The sequence below is a fragment of the Manacus candei genome, unplaced genomic scaffold (genome assembly GCF_025592945.1).
Source record: "Manacus candei isolate 608988 ecotype Guabito, Panama unplaced genomic scaffold, ASM2559294v1 h1tg000001l, whole genome shotgun sequence".
Classification (NCBI taxonomy): domain Eukaryota; kingdom Metazoa; phylum Chordata; class Aves; order Passeriformes; family Pipridae; genus Manacus; species Manacus candei.
In genome coordinates, this window is record NW_026138049.1 from 28,455 (window position 1) to 52,747 (window position 24,293).

Below are 24,293 nucleotides of genomic sequence, written 5' to 3' on the forward strand. Positions count from 1 at the left end.
TCCCAAAAAATCCCCAAAAATTCCCCAAAAATTCCCTGTTTTCCAGAGCATCAAAGTCAGCTGGTTGCCGCCTCCGGCGGGATCCCAGAACGGATTCCTGACGGGATATAAAATCCGCCACCGGAAAACCGCCCGGCGAGGGGAGATGGAAACCTTGGAACCCAACAACCTCTGGTACCTGTTCACGGGTCAGTGGCTTTGATCCCAGATTTTTGGGAATTTTGGGAATGAAATCCCAAAAAAATGGGATTTTTAGGACGAAAAATGTGAATTTTTGGGGATTTTTTAGCCTAAAAATGGGGATTTTTGGGGGTTTTTTAGCCTAAAAATGTGAATTTTTGGGGATTTTTTTAGCCTAAAAATGTGAATTTTTGGGGATTTTTTAGCCTAAAAATGTGAATTTTGAGGGGTTTTTTAGCCTAAAAATGGGGATTTTTGGGGATTTTTTAGCCTAAAAATGGGGATTTTTGGGGATTTTTTAGCCTAAAAATGGGGATTTTTGGGGATTTTTTAGCCTAAAAATGGGGATTTTTGGGGATTTTTTAGCCTAAAAATGTGAATTTTGGGGGATTTTTTAGCCTAAAAATGTGAATTTTGGGGGGTTTTTTAGCCTAAAAATGGGGATTTTTGGAGGGGAAAAATGGGATTTTTTTTTTTCCCTTTGTGGGAGAAATGGATGGAAAAAAGGGGAAATGAAAATTAAGGGAAAATGGATGGAAAAGAAGGAAAAATTGGTGGGAAATAAGGAAAAATGGGTGGAAAATAAGGAAAAATAGGTGGAAAATAGGGAAAATAAAATTAAGGAAAAATAGATGGAAAATAAGGAAAAATTGGTGGAAAAAAGGGAAAATTGGTGAAAAAAAGGGAAAAATAGAGGGAAAAAAGGGAAAAATTGATGGAAAATAGGAAAAATGAAAATTAGGGAAAAATAGATGGAAAAAAGGGAAAAATTGGTGGAAAATAAGGAAAAATAGAGGGAAAAAATGAAAAATGAAAATTAAGGAAAAATGGATGGAAAAAAAGGAAAAATAGAGGGAAAAAAGGAAAAATAGGTGGAAAATAGGAAAAATGAAAATTAAGGAAAAATGGATGGAAAATAAGGAAAAATTGGTGGAAAAAAGGGAAAATTGGTGAAAAAAAGGGAAAAATAGAGTGAAAAAAAGGAAAAATTGATGGAAAATAGGAAAAATGAAAATTAAGGAAAAATAGATGGAAAAAGGGAAAATGGAGGGAAAAAAATGGAAAATAAATGGGAAAAAAAGGAAAAATGGAAATTAAGGAAAAATAGATGGAAAACAAGGAAAAATAGATGGAAAAAAGGAAAAATTGGTGAAAAAAGGAAAAATAGAGGGGAAAATGGAAAAATAGATGGAAAAAAAGGGAAAATTGATGGAAAACAAGGAAAAATGAAAATTAAGGAAAAATAGTTGGAAAAGAAGGAAAATTGGTGGAAAATAAGGAAAAATAGAGGGAAAAAATGAAAAATGAAAATTAAGGAAAAATGGATGGAAAAAAAGGAAAAATAGAGGGAAAAAAGGAAAAATAGGTGGAAAATAGGAAAAATGAAAATTAAGGAAAAATGGATGGAAAACATGGAAAAATAGAGGAAAAAAAGGAAAAATAAATGGAAAAAAGGGAAAATTGGTGGGAAAAAGGAAAAATTAATGGGAAAAAAAAGGAAAAAATGGTGGAAAAAAGGAAAAATGAAAATTAAGGAAAAATGGATGGAAAACAAGGAAAATTGGTGGAAAAAAGGAAAAATAAAGGGGAAAAAATGAAAAATGAAAATTAAGGAAAAATGGATGGAAAACAAGGAAAATTGGTGGAAAAAATGGAAAAATCGATGGAAAAAAATTAGGTGGAAAAATGGAAAAATAGATGGAAAAACAGGGAAAAATAGAGGGAAAAAAAGGAAAAATTGATGGAAAATAAGGAAAAATGAAAATTAAGGAAAAATAGATTGAAAAAAGATGGAAAATAAGGAAAAATAGATGGAAAAAAGGGAAAATGAAAATTAAGGAAAAATGGGTGGAAAACAAATAAAAATAGATGGAAAAATGGAAAGTAGAGGGAAAAAAAGGAAAAATAGAGGGAAAACAAGGAAAAATTGATGGAAAATAGGAAAAATGAAAATTAAGGAAAAATAGATGGAAAAAAGGGAAAAATTGGTGGAAAATAAGGAAAAATAGAGGGAAAAAATGAAAAATGAAAATTAAGGAAAAATAGATGGAAAAAAAGGGAAAATAGAGGGAAAAAGGGAAAAAATGGTGAAAAAAAAGAAAAATAGATGGAAAAAAGGAAAAATGAAAATTAAGGAAAAATAGATGGAAAAAAGATGGAAAATAAATGGAAAAATGGAAAAAATGGTGGAAAATCAGGAAAAATGAAAATTAAGGAAAAATGGATGGAAAATAAGGAAAAATTGGTGGAAAAAAGGGAAAATTGGTGAAAAAAAGGGAAAAATAGAGGGAAAAAAAGGAAAAATTGATGGAAAATAGGAAAAATGAAAATTAAGGAAAAATAGATTGAAAAAAGATGGAAAATAAGGAAAAATAGATGGAAAAAAGGGAAAATTAAAATTAAGGAAAAATGGGTGGAAAACAAATAAAAATAGATGGAAAAATGGAAAATAGAGGGAAAAAAAGGAAAAATAGAGGGAAAACAAGGAAAAATTGATGGAAAATAGGAAAAATGAAAATTAAGGAAAAATAGATGGAAAAAAGGGAAAAATTGGTGGAAAATAAGGAAAAATAGAGGGAAAAATGAAAAATGAAAATTAAGGAAAAATAGATGGAAAACAAGGAAAAATAGAGGGAAAAAAGGAAAAATTGGTGGAAAATAGGGAAAATAAAATTAAGGAAAAATAGATGGAAAAAGGGAAAATGGAGGGAAAAAAATGGAAAATAAATGGGAAAAAAAGGAAAAATGGAAATTAAGGAAAAATAGATGGAAAACAAGGAAAAATAGATGGAAAAAAGGAAAAATTGGTGAAAAAAAGGAAAAATAGATGGAAAAAAGGAAATATGAAAATTAAGGAAAAATAGATGGAAAAAAGATGGAAAAATAAATGGAAAAATGGAAAAAATGGTGGAAAATCAGGAAAAATGAAAATTAAGGAAAAATGGATGGAAAACAAATAAAAATAGATGGAAAAATGGAAAAATTGGTGAAAAAAGGAAAAATAGAGGTAAAACAATAGAAAAATAGAGGGAAAAAATGAAAAATGAAAATTAAGGAAAAATGGATGGAAAAGAAGGAAAAATAGAGGGAAAAAAATAGAAAAATAGAGGGAAAAATGAAAAATGAAAATTAAGGAAAAATGGATGGAAAATAAGGAAAAATTGGTGGAAAAATGGAAAAATTGGTGAAAAAAGGAAAAATAGAGGGAAAAAAGGAAAAATTGGTGGAAAATAGGAAAAATGAAAATTAAGGAAAAATAGATGGAAAAAAAGGGAAAATAGATGGAAAAAAGGGAAAAATAGGTGGAAAAAAAGGAAAAATGAAAATTAAGGAAAAATGGATGGAAAACAAGGAAAAATAGAGGAAAAAAAGGAAAAATAAATGGAAAAAAAGGGAAAATTGGTGGGAAAAAGGAAAAATTAATGGGAAAAAAAAGGAAAAAATGGTGGAAAAAAGGAAAAATGAAAATTAAGGAAAAATGGATGGAAAACAAGGAAAATTGGTGGAAAAAAGGAAAAATAAAGGGGAAAAAATGAAAAATGAAAATTAAGGAAAAATGGATGGAAAACAAGGAAAATTGGTGGAAAAAATGGAAAAATCGATGGAAAAAAATTAGGTGGAAAAATGGAAAAATAGATGGAAAAACAGGGAAAAATAGAGGGAAAAAAAGGAAAAATTGATGGAAAATAAGGAAAAATGAAAATTAAGGAAAAATAGATTGAAAAAAGATGGAAAATAAGGAAAAATAGATGGAAAAAAGGGAAAATGAAAATTAAGGAAAAATGGGTGGAAAACAAATAAAAATAGATGGAAAAATGGAAAGTAGAGGGAAAAAAAGGAAAAATAGAGGGAAAACAAGGAAAAATTGATGGAAAATAGGAAAAATGAAAATTAAGGAAAAATAGATGGAAAAAAGGGAAAAATTGGTGGAAAATAAGGAAAAATAGAGGGAAAAAATGAAAAATGAAAATTAAGGAAAAATAGATGGAAAAAAAGGGAAAATAGAGGGAAAAAGGGAAAAAATGGTGAAAAAAAAGAAAAATAGATGGAAAAAAGGAAAAATGAAAATTAAGGAAAAATAGATGGAAAAAAGATGGAAAATAAATGGAAAAATGGAAAAAATGGTGGAAAATCAGGAAAAATGAAAATTAAGGAAAAATGGATGGAAAATAAGGAAAAATTGGTGGAAAAAAGGGAAAATTGGTGAAAAAAAGGGAAAAATAGAGGGAAAAAAAGGAAAAATTGATGGAAAATAGGAAAAATGAAAATTAAGGAAAAATAGATGGAAAAAGGGAAAATGGAGGGAAAAAAATGGAAAATAAATGGGAAAAAAAGGAAAAATGGAAATTAAGGAAAAATAGATGGAAAACAAGGAAAAATAGATGGAAAAAAGGAAAAATTGGTGAAAAAAAGGAAAAATAGATGGAAAAAAGGAAATATGAAAATTAAGGAAAAATAGATGGAAAAAAGATGGAAAAATAAATGGAAAAATGGAAAAAATGGTGGAAAATCAGGAAAAATGAAAATTAAGGAAAAATGGATGGAAAACAAATAAAAATAGATGGAAAAATGGAAAAATTGGTGAAAAAAGGAAAAATAGAGGTAAAACAATAGAAAAATAGAGGGAAAAAATGAAAAATGAAAATTAAGGAAAAATGGATGGAAAAGAAGGAAAAATAGAGGGAAAAAAATAGAAAAATAGAGGGAAAAATGAAAAATGAAAATTAAGGAAAAATGGATGGAAAATAAGGAAAAATTGGTGGAAAAATGGAAAAATTGGTGAAAAAAGGAAAAATAGAGGGAAAAAAGGAAAAATTGGTGGAAAATAGGAAAAATGAAAATTAAGGAAAAATAGATGGAAAAAAAGGGAAAATAGATGGAAAAAAGGGAAAAATAGGTGGAAAAAAAGGAAAAATGAAAATTAAGGAAAAATGGATGGAAAAGAAGGAAAAATTGGTGGAAAAAATGGAAAAATCGATGGAAAAAAATTAGGTGGAAAAATGGAAAAATAGATGGAAAAACAGGGAAAAATAGAGGGAAAAAAAGGAAAAATTGATGGAAAATAAGGAAAAATGAAAATTAAGGAAAAATAGATTGAAAAAAGATGGAAAATAAGGAAAAATAGATGGAAAAAAGGAAAAATTAAAATTAAGGAAAAATGGGTGGAAAACAAATAAAAATAGATGGAAAAATGGAAAATAGAGGGAAAAAAAGGAAAAATAGAGGGAAAACAAGGAAAAATTGATGGAAAATAGGAAAAATGAAAATTAAGGAAAAATAGATGGAAAAAAGGGAAAAATTGGTGGAAAATAAGGAAAAATAGAGGGAAAAATGAAAAATGAAAATTAAGGAAAAATAGATGGAAAACAAGGAAAAATAGAGGGAAAAAAGGAAAAATAGGTGGAAAATAGGAAAAATGAAAATTAAGGAAAAATGGATGGAAAAGAAGGAAAAATAGATGGAAAAATGGAAAAATTGGTGAAAAAAAGGGAAAAATAGAGGGAAAAAAAGGAAAAATTGATGGAAAATAGGAAAAATGAAAATTAAGGAAAAATAGATGGAAAAAAAGGGAAAATAGAGGGAAAAAGGGAAAAAATGGTGAAAAAAAAGAAAAATAGATGGAAAAAAGGAAAAATGAAAATTAAGGAAAAATAGATGGAAAAAAGATGGAAAATAAATGGAAAAATGGAAAAATTGGTGAAAAAAATGGAAAAATAGAGGGAAAAAAGGGAAAAATAGATGGAAAATAGGAAAAATGAAAATTAAGGAAAAATAGATGGAAAACAAGGAAAAATAGATGGAAAAAAGATGGAAAAATGAGAACAAACAGATGGGAAAAAATGGATGGAAAAAAGGGAAAAATCACGGAAAAAAAGCCAAAATAGGTTAAAAAAAGCACCGAAATCTGATTTTTTTTGGTTCAATTATTTTCCTGGTTTTTTGGGTTGATATTCCCATTTTTTGGGGTTTCCAGGGTTGGAAAAGGGCAGCCAGTACAGCTTCCAGGTGTCGGCCATGACGGTGAACGGGACGGGCCCGGCCTCGGAATGGGTGACGGCGGAGACGCCGGAGAACGACCTGGATGGTAACGGAATTCCCGGGAAAAAAAGGGTGGGAAGAGGGGGAAAAATGGGCTGGGAAAGTGGGAAAAATGGGGGGGAAATTTGGGGGGAATTGGAGGGAAATATTGGGAATATTGGGGGAAAAAATGGGGGGGGAAATTCAAATTATTATTGGGAATATTGGAGGAAAATAGGGGGGAAATATTCAAATTAATAGTGGGAATATTGAGGGAAAATAGTGGGAAAATATTCAAATAAATGTTGGGAAAATTGGAGGAAAATAGTGGGAAAAAATTCAAATAAATGTTGGGAAAATTGAGGGAAAATAGTGGGAAAAAATTCAAATTATTATTGGGAATATTGGAAGAAAATAGGGGGGAAATATTCAAATAAATGTTGGGAAAATTGGAGGAAAATAGTGGGAAAATATTCAAATTAATATTGGGAATATTGTCTTAAAATAGTGGGAAAATTGGAGGAAAATAGTGGGAAAATATTCAAATAAATGTTGGGAAAATTGGGTGAAAATAGTGGGAAAATATTCAAATAAATAGTGGGAAAATTGGAGGAAAATAGTGGGAAAAAATTCAAATAAATATTGGGAAAATTGGAGGAAAATAGTGGGAAAATATTCAAATAAATAGTGGGAAAATTGGGTGAAAATAGTGGGGAAATATTCAAATAAATAGTGGGAAAATTGGGTGAAAATAGTGGGGAAATTGGATGAAAATAGAGGGAAAATATTCAAATAAATGTTGGGAAAATTGGAGGAAAATAGTGGGAAAAAATTCAAATAAATAGTGGGAAAATTGGAGGAAAATAGTGGGGAAATATTCAAATAAATAGTGGGAAAATTGGATGAAAATAGTGGGAAAATATTCAAATTAATATTGGGAAAATTGGAGGAAAATAGTGGGAAAATATTCAAATTAATATTGGGAATATTGGAGGAAAATAGGGGGGAAATATTCAAATAAATAGTGGGAAAATTGGAGGAAAATAGTGGGAAAATTCTGGGAAAATATTCAAATTAATAATGGGAATATTGTCTTAAAATAGTGGGAAAATTGGAGGAAAATAGTGGGAAAATATTCAAATAAATAGTGGGAAAATTGGATGAAAATATTGGGAAAATATTCAAATAAATAGTGGGAAAATTGGAGGAAAATAGTGGGAAAATTGGATGAAAATAGTGGGAAAATATTCAAATAAATATTGGGAATATTGGATGAAAATTGTGGGAAAATATTCAAATAAATAGTGGGAATATTGGAGGAAAATATTGGGAAAATATTCAAATAAATAGTGGGAAAATTGGAGGAAAATAGGGGGAAAATATTCAAATAAATGTTGGGAAAATTCTGTGAAAATAGTGGGAAAATTCTGGGAAAATATTCAAATAAATAGTGGGAAAATTGGATGAAAATATTGGGAAAATTGGATGAAAATATTGGGGAAATATTCAAATAAATATTGGGAAAATTGGAGGAAAATATTGGGAAAATATTCAAATAAATATTGGGAAAATTCTGGGAAAATAGTGGGAAAATATTCAAATAAATATTGGGAAAATTGGGTGAAAAAAGGGGGAAAATATTCAAATAAATAGTGGGAAAATTGGGTGAAAATAGGGGGAAAAAATTCAAATAAATAGTGGGAGAATTGGATGAAAATATTGGGAAAATTCTGGGAAAATAGTGGGAAAATATTCAAATAAATATTGGGAATATTGTCTTAAAATAGTGGGAAAATTGGATGAAAATAGTGGGAAAATATTCAAATTAATATTGGGAATATTGTCTTAAAATAGTGAGAAAATTGGATGGAAATAGGAAGAAAATATTCAAATAAATATTGGGAAAATTCTATTAAAATAGTGGGAAAATATTCAAATAAATAGTGGGAAATTTGGAGGAAAATAGTGGGAAAATATTCAAATAAATAGTGGGAAATTTGGAGGAAAATAGTGGGAAAATATTCAAATAAATAGTGGGAAAATTGGATGAAAATAGTGGGGTAATATTCAAATAAATAGTGGGAAAATACTGGGAAAATAGTGGGAAAATATTCAAATAAATAGTGGGAAAATTGGATGAAAATAGTGGGAAAAAATTCAAATAAATAGTGGGAAAATTGGAGGAAAATAGTGGGAAAATTCTGGGAAAATAGTGGGAAAATATTCAAATTATTATTGGGAATATTGGAGGAAAATAGGGGGGAAATATTCAAATAAATAGTGGGAAAATTGGATGAAAATATTGGGAAAATATTCAAATAAATAGTGGGAAAATTGGGTGAAAACAGGGGAAAATATTCAAATAAATATTGGGAAAATTGGATGAAAATAGTGGGAAAATTCTGGGAAAATAGTGGGAAAATATTCAAATTATTATTGGGAATATTCTGGGAAAATAGTGGGAAAATTGGATGAAAATAGTGGGAGAATATTCAAATAAATAGTGGGAAAATTGGGTGAAAATAGTGGGAAAATATTCAAATAAATAGAGGGAATATTGAGGGAAAATAGGGGGAAAATATTCAAATAAATAGTGGGAAAATTGGATGGAAATAGTGGGAAAATATTCAAATAAATAGTGGGAAAATTGGATGAAAATAGTGGGAAAATATTCAAATAAATAGAGGGAAAATTGGATGAAAATAGTGGGAAAATATTCAAATTATTATTGGGAATATTGGAGGAAAATAGGAGGGAAATATTCAAATAAATAGTGGGAAAATTGGGTGAAAACAGGGGAAAATATTCAAATAAATATTGGGAAAAATGGATGAAAATAGTGGGAAAATATTCAAATAAATATTGGGAATATTGTCTTAAAATAGTGGGAAAATTGGAGGAAAATAGTGGGAAAATATTCAAATAAATGTTGGGAAAATTGGGTGAAAATAGTGGGAAAATATTCAAATAAATAGTGGGAATATTGGATGGAAATAGGGAAAAATATTCAAATAAATATTGGGAAAATTGGATGAAAATAGTGGGAAAATATTCAAATAAATGTTGGGAAAATACTGGGAAAATAGTGGGAAAATATTCAAATAAATAGTGGGAAAATTGGATGAAAATAGTGGGAAAAAATTCAAATAAATAGTGGGAAAATTGGAGGAAAATAGTGGGAAAATTCTGGGAAAATAGTGGGAAAATATTCAAATTATTATTGGGAATATTGGAGGAAAATAGGGGGGAAATATTCAAATAAATAGTGGGAAAATTGGATGAAAATATTGGGAAAATATTCAAATTAATATTGGGAAAATTGGAGGAAAATAGTGGGAAAATTCACTGAAAATATTGGGAAAATTCTCTGAAAATATTGGGAAAATCCTCTGAAAATATTGGGAAAATCCTCTGAAAATATTGGGAAAATCCTCTGAAAATTTGGGGAAAATCCCTAAAAATGTTGGGAAAATTCTCTAAAAAATTCGGGAAAATTCTCTGAAAATTAGGGGAAAATTCTGTGGAAATATTGGGATAATTCACTGAAAATAGTGGGAAAATTCTCTGAAAATATTGGGAAAATTCTCTAAAAATTTGGGGAAAATTCTCTAAAAATTTGGGGAAAATTCTATGAAAATATTGGGAAATTATTCAAATAAAATGTTGGGAAAATTCTCTAAAATAGTGGGAAAATTCTCTAAAAATATTGGGAAAATTCTCTGAAAATATTGGAAAAATCCTCTAAAAATTCTGGGAAAATTCTCTGTAAATTAGGGGAAAATTCTGTGGAAATATTGGGAAAATTCTCTAAAAATATTGGGAAAATTCTCTGAAAATATTGGGAAAATTCTCTAAAAAATTCGGGAAAATTCTCTAAAAATATTGGGAAAAATCCCTAAAAATATTGGGAAAATTCTGGGAAAATATTGGGAAAATTCTCTGAAAATATTGGGAAAATTCTCTAAAAATATTGGGAAAATTCTCTAAAAATTTCGGAAAAGTCTCTAAAAATTTTGGGAAAATTCTCTGAAAATTTGGGAAAATTCTCTAAAAATTTTGGAAAAATCCTCTAAAAATTTGGGGAAAATTCCATAATAAAATATTGGGTAAATTCTCTAAAAAATTTTGGGAAAATTCTCTAAAAATTTCGGGAAAATTCTCTAAAAATTTCAGGAAAAATCTCTAAAAATTTGGGGAAAATTCTCTAAAAATATTGGAAAATTGGATTAAAATATTGGGAAAAATCTCTAAAAAATATTGGGAAAATTGGATGAAAATATTGGGAAAATCCTCTAAAAATATTGGGAAAATTCTCTGAAAATATTGGAAAAATTCTCTAAAAATTTCAGGAAAATTCTCTGAAAATATTGGGGAAAATCCCTAAAAATTTTGGAAAAAATTCTATAAAAGTTTCGGGAAAATTCTCTAAAAATTTTGGGAAAATTCTCTGAAAATATTGGGAAAATTCTCTGAAAATACTGGGAAAATTCTGGGAAAATATTCAAATAAATATCGGGAAAATCCTCTGAAAATAGTGGGAAAATTGGATTAAAATATTGGGAAAAATCTTTAAAAAATATTGGGAAAATCCTCTAAAAATTTTGGGAACATTCTCTAAAAATATTGGGAAAATTCTCTAAAAATTTTGGGAACATTCTCTGAAAATTTGGGGAAAATTCTCTAAAAATATTGGAAAAATTCTCTAAAAAATTCGGGAAAATTCTCTAAAAATTTTGGGAAAATGCTCTGAAAATATTGGGATAATTCACTGAAAATAGTGGGAAAATTCACTGAAAATATTGGGAAAATTCTCTAAAAATATTGGGAAAAATCTCTAAAAATATTGGGAAAAATCTCTAAAAATATTGGGAAAATCCTCAAAAAATTTTGGAAAAGTCTCTAAAAATTTGGGGAAAATTCTATGAAAATATTGGGAAATTATTCAAATAAAATGTTGGGAAAATCCTTGAAAAATATTGGGAAAATTGGCTGCAAATATTGGAAAAATTGGATGAAAATGTTGGGAAAATTAAATTAAAATATTGGGAAAATTCTCTGAAAATATTGGGAAAATTCTGGGAAAATATTCAAATAAATATTGGGAAAATTCTCTAAAAATATTGGGAAAATTCTCTAAAAATTTCGGGAAAATTCTCTAAAAATTTCAGGAAAATTCTCTAAAAATTTCAGGAAAAATCTCTAAAAATTTCAGGAAAAATCTCTAAAAATTTTGGGAAAATTCACTGAAAATTTGGGAAAATTCTCTAAAAATTTGGGGAAAATTCTCTGAAAATATTGGGAAAATTGGATTAAAATATTGGAAAAATTGGATGAAAATGTTGGGAAAATTAAATTAAAATATTGGGAAAATTCTCTGAAAATATTGGGAAAATTCTGGGAAAATATTCAAATAAATATTGGGAAAATTCTCTAAAAATTTCGGGAAAATTCTCTAAAAATATTGGGAAAATTCTCTAAAAATTTCGGGAAAATTCTCTAAAAATTTCAGGAAAAATCTCTAAAAATTTCAGGAAAATTCTCTAAAAATTTCGGGAAAATTCTCTAAAAAATATTGGGAAAATTCTCTAAAAAATTTGGGAAAATTCTCTAAAAATATTGGAAAAATTCTCTAAAAATTTCAGGAAAATTCTCTAAAAAATTCGGGAAAATTCTCTAAAAATTTTGGGAAAAATCTCTAAAAATTTCGGGAAAATTCTCTAAAAATTTCAGAAAAATCCTCTAAAAAATCCCGGGAATTCCGGGCCCGCTAAAGCTTAATTCCCACTATTTTTTTTTCCTGGGAATTCCAGAATCCCAAGTGCCCGACCAACCCAGTTCCCTCCACGTCCGGCCCTTGGCCACCGGCATCGTGATGACCTGGACGCCGCCCTTGAACCCCAACGTGGTGGTCCGCGGCTACATCATCGGCTACGGCGTCGGCAGCCCCTACGCCGAGACCGTGCGGGTGGACAACAAGCAGCGTTATTATTCCATAGAAAACTTGGGTGAGGGAAGTTTTCCCGGGATTCGGGGCTTGGGGGGGAAAGGGATTCGCCTCAGGGATTGTGTTGGGTTTGGAGAAGGGAGGTTGGAGAGGCCTTGTAGGCCTCGAAGGCTTTGTAGGCCTCGCAGGCCTCGTGTGGTCTCACAGGCCTCACAGGCCTTGTAGGCCTCACAGGCTTTATAGGCCTTGTAGGCCTCACAGTTCTTGTAGGCCTCATAGGCCTCACAGGCCTTGTAGGCCTCACTGGCCCCATTTGGTCCCATAGGCCTCACAGGCCTTGTAGGCCTCAAAGGCTTTGTAGGCCTCACAGGCCTCATAGGCCTCACAGGCTTCACAGGCCCTATAGGCCTCACAGGCCTTATAGGCCTCAAAGGCCTTGTAGGCCTCAAAGGCTTTGTAGGCCTCAAAGGCTTTGTAGGCCTCGCAGGCCTCATGTGGTCTCATAGGCCTCACAGGCCTTGTAGGCCTCAAAGGCTTTGTAGGCCTCACAGGCCTCATAGGCCTCACAGGCTTCACAGGCCCTATAGGCCTCACAGGCCTCATAGGCCTCAAAGGCTTTATAGGCCTCACAGGCCCCCATAGGCTTCACAGACCCTACAGGCCTCACAGGTCTTATAGGCCTCACAGGCCCCATATGGACCCATAGACCTCACAGGCCTTGTAGGCCTCACAGGCCTCACAGGTCCCATATGGCCCCATAGGCCTCACAGGCTTTATAGGCCTCACAGGCCCCATAGGCCCCAGAGATGCCACAAAGGCCTCACAGGCCCCACAAAGGCCCCACAGGCCTCAAAGGCCGCACAGGCCTCATAGGCCCCAAAAGCCCCATAGGCCCAACAGGCCCAAAAGGCCTCAAAGGCCTCACAGGCCTCAAAGGCCCCACAAAGGCCCCGCAGGCCCCACAGGCCTCAAAGGCCTCACAGGCCTCAAAGGCCCCACAAAGGTCTCGCAGGCCCCGCAGGCGTTTTCCCTTTTCCATGTTTTTTTTCCCCGCTTTTCCATGTTTTTTTTGTTTTTTTCCAGAGCCCAGTTCCCACTACGTGATCTCCTTGAAGGCCTTCAACCACATGGGGGAGGGGATCCCCCTCTACGAGAGCGCCACCACCAGATCCATGACGGGTGAGCTGGGAATTCCGGGAAAAAAGCCGGGAATTTTCAGATCCCAACATTTTAGGAAGAAATTCCCCAAAAATTCCCAAAAAAATCCCCAAAAATTCCCCCAAAAATTCCCCAAAATCCCCCCAAAATTCACCAAAAATTCAAGAAAAATCCCCCAAAAATCCAAAAAAAATCCAAAAAAAATCCCAAAAAATCCCCAAAATTTCCCAAAAATTCCCAAAAAATCCCCCAAAAATAAAAAAAAAATCCCCAAAAATCCCTAAAAATCCCCCAAAAATTCCCCAAAAACTCCCCCAAAATTTCCCAAAAATTCCAAAAAAATTCCCCCCAAAATACCCCCAAAAATCCCCAAATAATCCCCAAAAATTCCCCAAAATCCCCCAAAAATTCCCAAAAATCCCCCAAAAATCTCCAAAAAAAATCCCCCAAAATTCCCCAAAATTCCCCCAAAAATTCCCAAAAATCCCCAAAAATTCCCCCAAAATTCAAAACAAATCCCCCCAAAAATCCCCCCAAAATCCCCAAAAAATCCCACAAAAATTCCCAAAAATCCCTGAAAAAATTCCCCAAAAATTCCAAAAAAATCCCCCAAAAATCCAAAAAAAATCCCCAAAAATTCCCAAAGATCCCTAAAAAATTCCCCAAATATCCCCCAAAATATCCCCCAAAAATCCCAAGAATCCCCCCAAAATTCCCAAAAATCCCCAAAAATCCCAAAAAAACCCCAAAAAATCCCAAAAAATCCCAAAAAATCCCCAAAAATTCCTCAAAAAATTCCCTCAAAATCCCCCAAATTTCCCTAAAAAAAATCCCAGAAAATCAGGAATTTTCTCCCTTTTTTTCCCATTAACTCTCTCTCTTATTCCCTATTTTTCATCTTCCCTTCAACCCATCGTTACCATTTTTTGCTTTTATTTTGCTTTTATTTTGCTTTTATTTTGATTTTATTTCGCTTTTATTTTGCTTTTATTTCGATTTTATTTCGATTTTATTTTGCTTTTATTTCGATTTTATTTTGCTTTTATTTCGATTTTATTTTGATTTTATTTCAATTTTATTTCGATTTTATTTCGATTTTATTTTGATTTTATTTCAATTTTATTTTGATTTTATTTCGATTTTATTTTGCTTTTATTTGATTTTATTTTGATTTTATTTCGATTTTATTTCGCTTTTATTTCCATTTTATTTCGATTTTATTTCCATTTTATTTCCATTTTATTTCCATTTTATTTCGCTTTTATTTTGATTTTATTTCCATTTTATTTCGATTATATTTCAACTTTATTTTAATTTTATTTCACTTTTATTTCGACTTTATTTCGATTTTATTTCAATTTTATTTCAATTTTATTTCCATTTTATTTCCATTTTATTTCAATTTTATTTCCAAATTATTTCCATTTTATTTCGCTTTTATTTCAATTTTATTTCCATTTTATTTCCATTTTATTTCGATTTTATTTCCATTTTATTTCAATTTTATTTCCATTTTATTTCAATTTTATTTTGCTTTTATTTCGATTTTATTTCCATTTTATTTCAATTTTATTTTGCTTTTATTTCGCTTTTATTTCGATTTTATTTCAATTTTATTTCGCTTTTATTTTGATTTTATTTCGATTTTATTTCAATTTTATTTCCATTTTATTTCCATTTTATTTCGATTTTATTTCCATTTTATTTCCATTTTATTTCCATTTTATTTCCATTTTATTTCGCTTTTATTTCAATTTTATTTCCATTTTATTTCAATTTTATTTCCATTTTATTTCCATTTTATTTCCATTTTATTTCAATTTTATTTCAATTTTATTTCAATTTTATTTCCATTTTATTTCCATTTTATTTCCATTTTATTTCCATTTTATTATTCCCAATTTTTCCCTTGGAATTCCAAGATCCCGCCGAGGCTTCGGACGTTGATTTCTCTCCTCTCCTTGACCCTTTCCCGACGGCATTCCCAGATTTTGCCGCCCCCATGCTCCCCCCCGTCGGCGTCCAGGCCACGCCCTTGGGCCCGGAATCCGTCCGGGTCACGTGGGCCGACAACTCCATCCCGAAAAACCAGAAATCCCCGGAATTGCGCTTCTACACCGTCCGCTGGAGGAGCAGCGGAGTCGCCAACGCCAAGTATAAGGTGGGTCCAAAATTTTGGGGATTTTTGGGGATTTTTTGGGGATTTATTGGGATTTTTTTAGGGATTTTTTTGGGATTTTTTGGGGGATTTTTTGGGGATTTTTTTGGATTTTTATGGGATTTTTTGGGAATTTTTTGGGGATTTTTTGGGGATTTTTTAGGGGATTTTTTAGGGATTTTTTGAGGATTTTTTGGGGATTTTTGGGGATTTTTTTGGGATTTTTTGGGGATTTTTAGAGATTTTTTTGGGATTTTTTTGGGATTTTTTTGGGATTTTTTGGGGATTTTTTGGGATTTTTTGATGATTTTTTTGGGATTTATTGGGATTTTTTTAGGGATTTTTTTGGGATTTTTTTGGGATTTTTTGGGGATTTTTTGGGGAATTTTTAGGGATTTTTTAGGGATTTTTGGGGATTTTTTGGGAATTTTTGGGATTTTTTTGGGATTTTTTTGGGGATTTTTTAGGGAATTTTTGGGGATTTTTTGGGATTTTTTGGGGATTTTTTTGGGGATTTTTATAGGATTTTTTGGGGATTTTTTGGGGATTTTTTGGGGATTTTTAGCGATTTTTTTGGGATTTTTTTGGGATTTTTTGGAGATTTTTCGGGGATTTTTTGGGATTTTTTGGGGATTTTTTTGGGATATTTTGGGGATTTTTTAGGGATTTTTGGGGATTTTTTGGGGATTTTTTGGGATTTTTTTGGGATTTTTTTGGGGATTATTTGGGATTTTTGGGGGATTTTTTGGGGATTTTTTTGGGATTTTTTTGGGATTTTTTGGGGATTTTTAGAGGATTTTTTGGGGATTTTTTGGGGATTTTTTGGAGATTTTTGGGGATTTTTGGGGATTTTTTGGGGATTTTTTGGGATTTTTTGGGGATTTTTTTGGGATTTTTTGGGGATTTTTTGGGATTTTTTGGGGATTTTTTTGGGAGTTTTTGGGATTTTTTGGGGGATTTTTTGGGGATTTTTTGGGGATTTTTTTGGGATTTTTTGGGGGATTTTTTAGGGAATTTTTGGGGATTTTTTCGGGAATTTTTGGGATTTTTTTGGGGATTTTTATAGGATTTTTCGGGGATTTTTTGGGATTTTTTGGGGATTTTTTGGGATTTTTTGGGGATTTTTGGGGATTTTTAGGGATTTTTTGGGGATTTTTTGGGATTTTTTGGGAATTTTTGGGGGATTTTTGAGGGATTTTTTGTGGAATTTTTGGGGATTTTTGGGGAATTTTTTGGGATTTTTTGGGGGATTTTTTTGGGTTTTTTGGGGGATTTTTGGGGATTTTTTGGGGATTTTTGGGGATTTTTTGGGGAATTCTGTGGGGAATTTTTTTGGGGATTTTTTGGGGATTTTTGGGGATTTTTTGGGGATTTTTTGGGGGTTTTTTGGGGATTTTTTTGGGATTTTTGGGGGATTTTTTGGGGATTTTTTGGGGATTTTTTTGGGATTTTTTGGGGATTTTTTGGGATTTTTTGGGGATTTTTTGGGATTTTTTGGAGATTTTTGGGGATTTTTCGGGGATTTTTTGGGGATTTTTTGGGGACTTTTTGGGGATTTTTTGGGGATTTTTAGGGGATATTTTGGGGATTTTTTAGGGATTTTTTGGGGATTTTTTGGGATTTTTGGGGGATTTTTGGGGATTTTTTGGGGATTTTTTGGGATTTTTTAGGGATTTTTTGGGGATTTTTTTTGGATTTTTTAGGGATTTTTTGGGGATTTTTTGGGGATTTTTCGGGGATTTTTTGGGATTTTTTGGGGATTTTTTGGGGATTTTTTGGGGATATTTGGGGATTTTAATGGGATTTTTTGGGAATTTTTTGGGATTTTTTGGGGAGTTTTGGGGATTTTTTGGGGATTTTTTGGGGATTTTTAGAGATTTTTTTGGGATTTTTTTGGGATTTTTGGGGGATTTTTTGGGGATTTTTAGAGACTTTTTAGGGATTTTTTTGGGATTTTTTGGGGATTTTTTTGGGATTTTTAAGGGATTTTTTGGGGATTTTTGGGGGATTTTTGGGGATTTTTATGGGATTTTTTTGGGATTTTTTGGGGATTTTTTGGGAATTTTTGGGGGATTTTTGAGGGATTTTTTGTGGAATTTTTGGGGATTTTTGGGGAATTTTTTGGGATTTTTTGGGGGATTTTTTTGGGTTTTTTGGGGGATTTTTGGGGATTTTTTGGGGATTTTTGGGGATTTTTTGGGGAATTTCTAGGGAATTTTTTTGGGATTTTTTGGGGATTTTTTGGGGATTTTTGGGGGATTTTTTGGAGATTTTTTTGGGATTTTTGGGGAATTTTTTGGAGATTTTTTGGGGATTTTTTAGGGACTTTTTGGGGATTTTTTGGAGATTTTTCGGGGATTTTTTGGGATTTTTTGTGGATTTTTTTGGGGATTTTTGGAGATTTTTTGGAGATTTTTTTGGGATTTTTTGGGGATTTTTAGGGATTTTTGGGGATTTTTTGGGGATTTTTTGGGGATTTTTAGAGATTTTTTTGGGATTTTTTTGGGATTTTTTGGGGATTTTTGGGGGATTTTTTGGGGATTTTTTGGGGATTTTTTGGGGATATTTTGGGGATTTTTTAGGGATTTTTTGGGGATTTTTTGGGATTTTTTTGGGGATTTTTTGGGGATTTTTTTGGATTTTTATGGGATTTTTTGGGAATTTTTTGGGGATTTTTTGGGGATTTTTTAGGGATTTTTGGGGAATTTTTGGGAATTTTTGGGGGATTTTTTGGGGATTTTTTGGGGATTTTTAGAGATTTTTTTGGGATTTTTTTGGGATTTTTTGGGGATTTTTCGGGGATTTTTTGGGATTTTTTTGGGGATTTTTTGGGGATTTTTTAGGGGATATTTTGGGGATTTTTTAGGGATTTTTTGGGGATTTTTTGGGATTTTTGGGGGATTTTTGGGGGTTTTTTGGGGATTTTTATGGGATTTTTTTGGGATTTTTTGGGGATTTTTTGGGGATTTTTTAGGGGATATTTTAAGGATTTTTTAGGGATTTTTTTGGGATTTTTTGGGGATTTTTGGGGATTTTTTTGGGAATTTCTAGGGAATTTTTTTGGGATTTTTTGGGAGATTTTTTGGGGAATTTTTGGGGATTTTTGGGGGAATTTTTGTGATTTTTTGTGGAATTTTATTATTTTATTACTTATTTTCTTATTTATTATTTTTTATTATTTTATTATTCTTTTAAATTATTTTTTATTTTTATTTTTATTTTTAATTTTATTATTTATTATTTTCTTATTTATTGTTTTTATTTTTTATATTTTATTTTTTCTATTTATTTTCTTATTTATAATTTTTATTTTTTATTTTTTATTATTTGTTCTTTTCTTTTTTATTTTATTTTTATTTTTATTTTTATTTTTTATTTTTTATTTCTTATTTCTTATTTTTTATTTTTTATTTTTTATTTATTATTTTTTATTTTGTTATTTTTTATTTCTTATTTTTTATTTTGTTATTTTTTATTTTTTATTTTTTTATTTTGTTATTTTTTATTTCTTATTTTTTTATTTTGTTATTTTTTATTTCTTATTTTTTTATTGTTTATTTTTTATTTCTTATTTTTTATTTTTTATTTTGTTATTTTTTATTTCTTATTTTTCATTTTTTATTTGTTATTTTTTATTTCTTATTGTTTATTTTTATTTTATTTTTTATTTTTTATTTTGTTATTTTTTTTTTATTCTTTATTTCTTATTTTTTATTTTTTATTTTGTTATTTTTTATTTCTTATTTTTCATTTTTTATTTTTTATTTTTTATTTCTTATTGTTTATTTTTATTTTATTTTTTATTTTTTATTTTGTTATTTTTTTTTTATTCTTTATTCTTTATTTTTTTTTTTTATTTTTATTTTGTTATTTTTTATTTCTTATTTTTTATTTTTTATTTTGTTATTTTTTATTTTTTATTTTTTATTTCTTATTTTCTATTTATTATTTATTATTTTTTATTTCTTATTTTTTATTTCTTTTTTTTTTCTTATTTTTTATTTTTTGTTTTGTTATTTTTTATTTCTTATTTTTTATTTTTTATTTTTTATTTTTTATTTCTTATTTCTTATTTTTTATATTTTTATTTTTTATTTTTTTTTTCATTATTATTATTTTTTATTTTTTATTTCTTATTTTTTATTTTTATTCATTATTTCTTTTTTTTATTTTGTTATTTTTTATTTCTTATTTTTTTTATTTTGTTATTTTTTATTTCTTATTTTTCATTTTTTATTTTTTATTTTTTATTTCTTATTGTTTATTTTTATTTTATTTTTTATTTTTTATTTTGTTATTTTTTATTTTTTATTCTTCATTTCTTATTTTTTATTTTTATTTTGTTATTTTTTATTTCTTATTTTTTATTTTTTATTTTTATTTTTTTATTTCTTATTTTTTATTTTTATTTCTTATTTTTTATTTTTTTATTTTTTTTTATTTTTTATTTTTTATTTTTTATTTTTTATTTTTTTTTATTTTTTTAGTTTTTTATTTTTTATTTGTTATTTCTTATTTTCTTATTTCTTTTGTTATTTTTTATTTCTTTTTATTTCTTATTTTTTATTTTTTATTTTTTATTTCTTATTTTTTATTTCTTATTTTTTATTTTTTATTTTTTATTTTTTATTTCTTATTTTTTATTTTTTATTTTTTATTTTTTATTTTTTATTTTTTATTTTTTATTTTTTATTTTTTATTTTGTTATTTTTACATTTTATTTTTTATTTTTTATTTTTTATTTTCTTATTTTTTATTTATTATTTTTTTTTTTATTTTGTTATTTTTTATTTATTATTTTGTTATTTTTTTTATTTTTTTTAATTTTTTATTTTTTATTTCTTATTTTTTATTTCTTATTTCTTATTTTTCATTATTTATTTTGTTATTTTTTATTTCTTATTTCTTATTTTTCATTATTTTGTTATTTTTTATTTCTTATTTTTTATTTTTTATTTCTTATTTTTTATTTTTTTATTTCTTATTTTGTTATTTTTTGTTTCTTATTTTTTATTTCTTATTTCTTATTTTTATTTTTTATTTTTTATTTTTTATTTCTTATTTTTTATTTCTTATTTCTTATTTTCTATTTATTATTTATTATTTTTTATGTTTTATTTTTTATTTCTTATTTTTTATTTTTTATTTTTATTTTCTATTTTTTATTTCTTATTTTTTATTTTTTTATTATTTTTATTTTTTTTTTATTTTTTATTTTTATTATTGCTTATTCTTTTTTTATTTATTTTATTTTTTTTTATTTTTTTATTTTCTTCGTTATTATTTTATTTATTATATTTTTAATTTTTTATATTTTAGTATTTTCTTATATTTTATTTTTTATATTTTAATTTTTATTTTTATTATTTTAATTTTTATTTTTTATTTTTATTTTTAAATTTTATTTCTATTTTTATTATTTATATTTTAGTATTTTCTTATATTTTATTTTTTATATTTTAATTTTTCTTTTTATTATTTTAATTTTTATTTTTTATTTTTATTTTTTAAATTTTATTTCTCTTTTGATTATTTATTCTTTATTTTACTTTTATTTTTATTATTTTTTTTCCCTTTTTTATTTTCAAGTGTTCTTCTTTATTTTATTTTTATTTTATTTTTATATTTATTATTTATTTTTTATTATTTATTATTTATTATTTATTATTTATCATTTATTATTTATTATTTATTATTTATTATTTATTATTTATCATTTATTATTCATTATTTATTATTTATTATTTATTCTTTATTTTTCATAATTTTATATTTTATTTTTATTATTTTCTTATATATTAATTTCTCTTTTATTAATTTTTTTATTTTTTTTTTATTTTACTTTTTATTTTTTATTTTTAATTTTTTATTATTTATTCTTTATTATTTATTATTTATTATTTATTATTTATTATTTATTCTTTATTCTTTATTCTTTATTCTTTATTTTTCATAATTTTACATTTTATTTTTATTATTTTCTTATATATTAATTTCTCTTCTATTAATTTTTTCATTTTTTATTTTTTTATTTTTACTTTTTATTTTTTATTTTTAATTATTTATTATTTATTATTTATTATTTATTCTTTATTCTTTATTATTTATTATTTATTATTTATTATTTATTATTTATTATTCATTATTTATTATTTATTATTTATTCTTTATTTTTCATAATTTTATATTTTATTTTTATTATTTTCTTATATATTAATTTCTCTTCTATTAATTTTTTTATTTTTATTTTTTTATTTTTTATTTTTAATTTTTTATTATTTATTATTTATTATTTATTATTTATTATTTATTATTTATTATTTATCATTTATTATTTATTATTCATTATTTATTATTTATTATTTATTATTTATTCTTTATTTTTCATAATTTTATATTTTATTTTTATTATTCTCTTATATATTAATTTCTCTTCTATTAATTTTTTGATTTTTTATTTTTTTATTTTTACTTTTTATTTTTTATTTTTAATTTTTTATTATTTATTATTTATTATTTATCATTTATTATTTATTATTTATTATTTATCATTTATTATTTATTATTCATTATTTATTATTTATTATTTATTCTTTATTTTTCATAATTTTATATTGTATTTTTATTATTCTCTTATATATTAATTTCTCTTCTATTAATTTTTTCATTTTTTATTTTTTTATTTTCACTTTTCATTTTTTATTTTTAATTTTTTATTATTATTTCTAATTTCTTAACTACTCTTTCCTCTCGCCCGCAGTCGGCCGACACCACCTCCCTCTCCCACCTCATCTCCGGCCTCAAACCCAACACCGGCTACGAATTCGCCGTCCTCGTCACCAAAGGCCGCCGCTCCAGCACCTGGAGCATGACAGCCCACGCCACCACCCTCGAGGCAGGTCCGCAACATTCCCAAAAATTCCATGGAAAAAAAATCTGGCAAAAAAAATGGAGTCAAACGGTGAAAAAATGACGTTTTTAGGCCAAAAAATGACATTTTTATGGCCAAAAATGTGATTTTTTTCGCATTAAAATTGGATTTTTTTGGCAATAAAATGGGATTTTTTCCCCCCAAAAAATCACATTTATTCCCCCAAAAATCAGATTTTTTTTGCTAAAAAATCAGATTTTTTCCCTAAAAAATCACATCTTTTCCCCCAAAAAATCACAATTTTTCCCCCAAAAAACCACATTTTTTCCCAAAAAAAATCACATTTTTTTTGCTAAAAAATCACATTTTTTCCCCAAAAAATCACATTTTTCCCCCCAAAAAATCACATTTTTTCCCCCAAAAAATCAGATTTTTTTCCCAAAAAATCACATTTTTTCCCCAAAAAAATCACATTTTTTTCCCCCAAAAATCACATTTTTTCCCCCAAAAAATCACATTTTTTCCCCAAAAAAATCACATTTTTTTCCCCCAAAAATCACATTTTTTCCCCCAAAAAATTACATTTTTTCCCCAAAAAATCACATTTTTTCCCCAAAAACCCAGATTTTTTTCCCTAAAAAATCACATTTTTTTCCCCAAAAAATCACATTTTTTTCTCCAAAAAATCACTTTTTTTCCCCAAAAAATCACATTTTTTCCCCAAAAAAATCACTTTTTTTCCCCAAAAAAATCACATTTTTTCCCCCAGAAAATCACATTTTTTCCCTAAAAAATCACATTTTTTTCCCCAAAATATCACATTTTTTCCCCAAAAAATCACATTTTTTCCCCAAAAAATCACATTTTTTCCCCCAAAAAATCACATTTTTTCCCCCAAAAAATCACATTTTTTTTGCTAAAAAATCAGATTTTTTTTGAAAAAAAATCACATTTTTTCCCCCCAAAAATCACATTTTTTTTCCCAAAAAATCCCATTTATTCCCCCAAAAAACCACGTTTTTTTCTCCAAAAAATCAGATTTTTTTCCTCAAAAAACCACACTTTTTTCCCCAAAAAATCCCATTTTTTCCCCCAAAAAATCACATTTTTCCCCCAAAAAATCACATTTTTTTCCCTAAAAAATCAGATTTTTTCCCAAAATATCACATTTTTTCCCCCAGAAAATCACATTTTTTCCCCCAAAAAATCAGATTTTTTCCCCCAAAAAATCACATTTTTTTTCCCAAAAAATCAGATTTTTCCCCATCAAAAAATGTGATTTTTTTCCCCAAAAAATCCCATTTTTTCTCCAAAAAATCAGAATTTTTTCCCCAAAAATCAGATTTTTTTTGTTAAAAAATCCCATTTTTTCCCCCAAAAAATCACATTTTTTAGGAAAAAAAACCCTGATTTTTTGCCAAAAAATTCTGATTTTTTGGGGAAAAAATGGAGCTTTTATGGGAAAAAATGGGGTTGAACGTGGAGCATGACAGCCCACGCCACCACCCTCGAGGCAGGTCCGCAACATTCCCAAAAATTCCATGGAAAAAAAATCTGGCAAAAAAAATGGAGTCAAACGGTGAAAAAATGACGTTTTTAGGCCAAAAAATGACATTTTTATGGCCAAAAATCTGATTTTTTTCGCATTAAAATTGGATTTTTTTTGCATTAAAATGGGATTTTTTCCCCCCAAAAATCACATTTTTTTCCCCAAAAATCACATTTTTTTCCCCAAAAATCACATTTTTTTCCCTAAAAAATCACATTTTTTTCCCCAAAAAATCACATTTTTTCCCCAAAAAATCACATTTTTTCCCCCAAAAAATCACATTTTTTCCCCCAAAAAATCACATTTTTTCCCCCAAAAATTAGATTTTTTACCCCAAAAAATCAGATTTTTTTTTGCTAAAATATCCCATTTTTTCCCCAAAAAATCAGACTTTTTCCCCCAAAAAATCACATTT

At 27.8% G+C, this 24,293-nt stretch overlaps 1 protein-coding gene across 1 annotated transcript in view; it reads left to right on the forward strand.

The window, feature by feature from the left end:
* LOC127467101 (netrin receptor DCC-like) overlaps positions 1-24,293 on the forward strand; it is a gene marked incomplete at its 5' end in the record, with an annotated part of 78,178 nt that overhangs the window by 21,395 nt on the left and 32,490 nt on the right. Inside the window, 6 exons of the mRNA XM_051779071.1 lie at positions 47-188; positions 6,155-6,265; positions 12,009-12,203; positions 13,226-13,321; positions 15,223-15,461; positions 22,219-22,357. Coding sequence (XP_051635031.1) covers positions 47-188; positions 6,155-6,265; positions 12,009-12,203; positions 13,226-13,321; positions 15,223-15,461; positions 22,219-22,357 — 922 coding nt within the window. The remainder of the gene's footprint in view (positions 1-46; positions 189-6,154; positions 6,266-12,008; positions 12,204-13,225; positions 13,322-15,222; positions 15,462-22,218; positions 22,358-24,293) is intronic.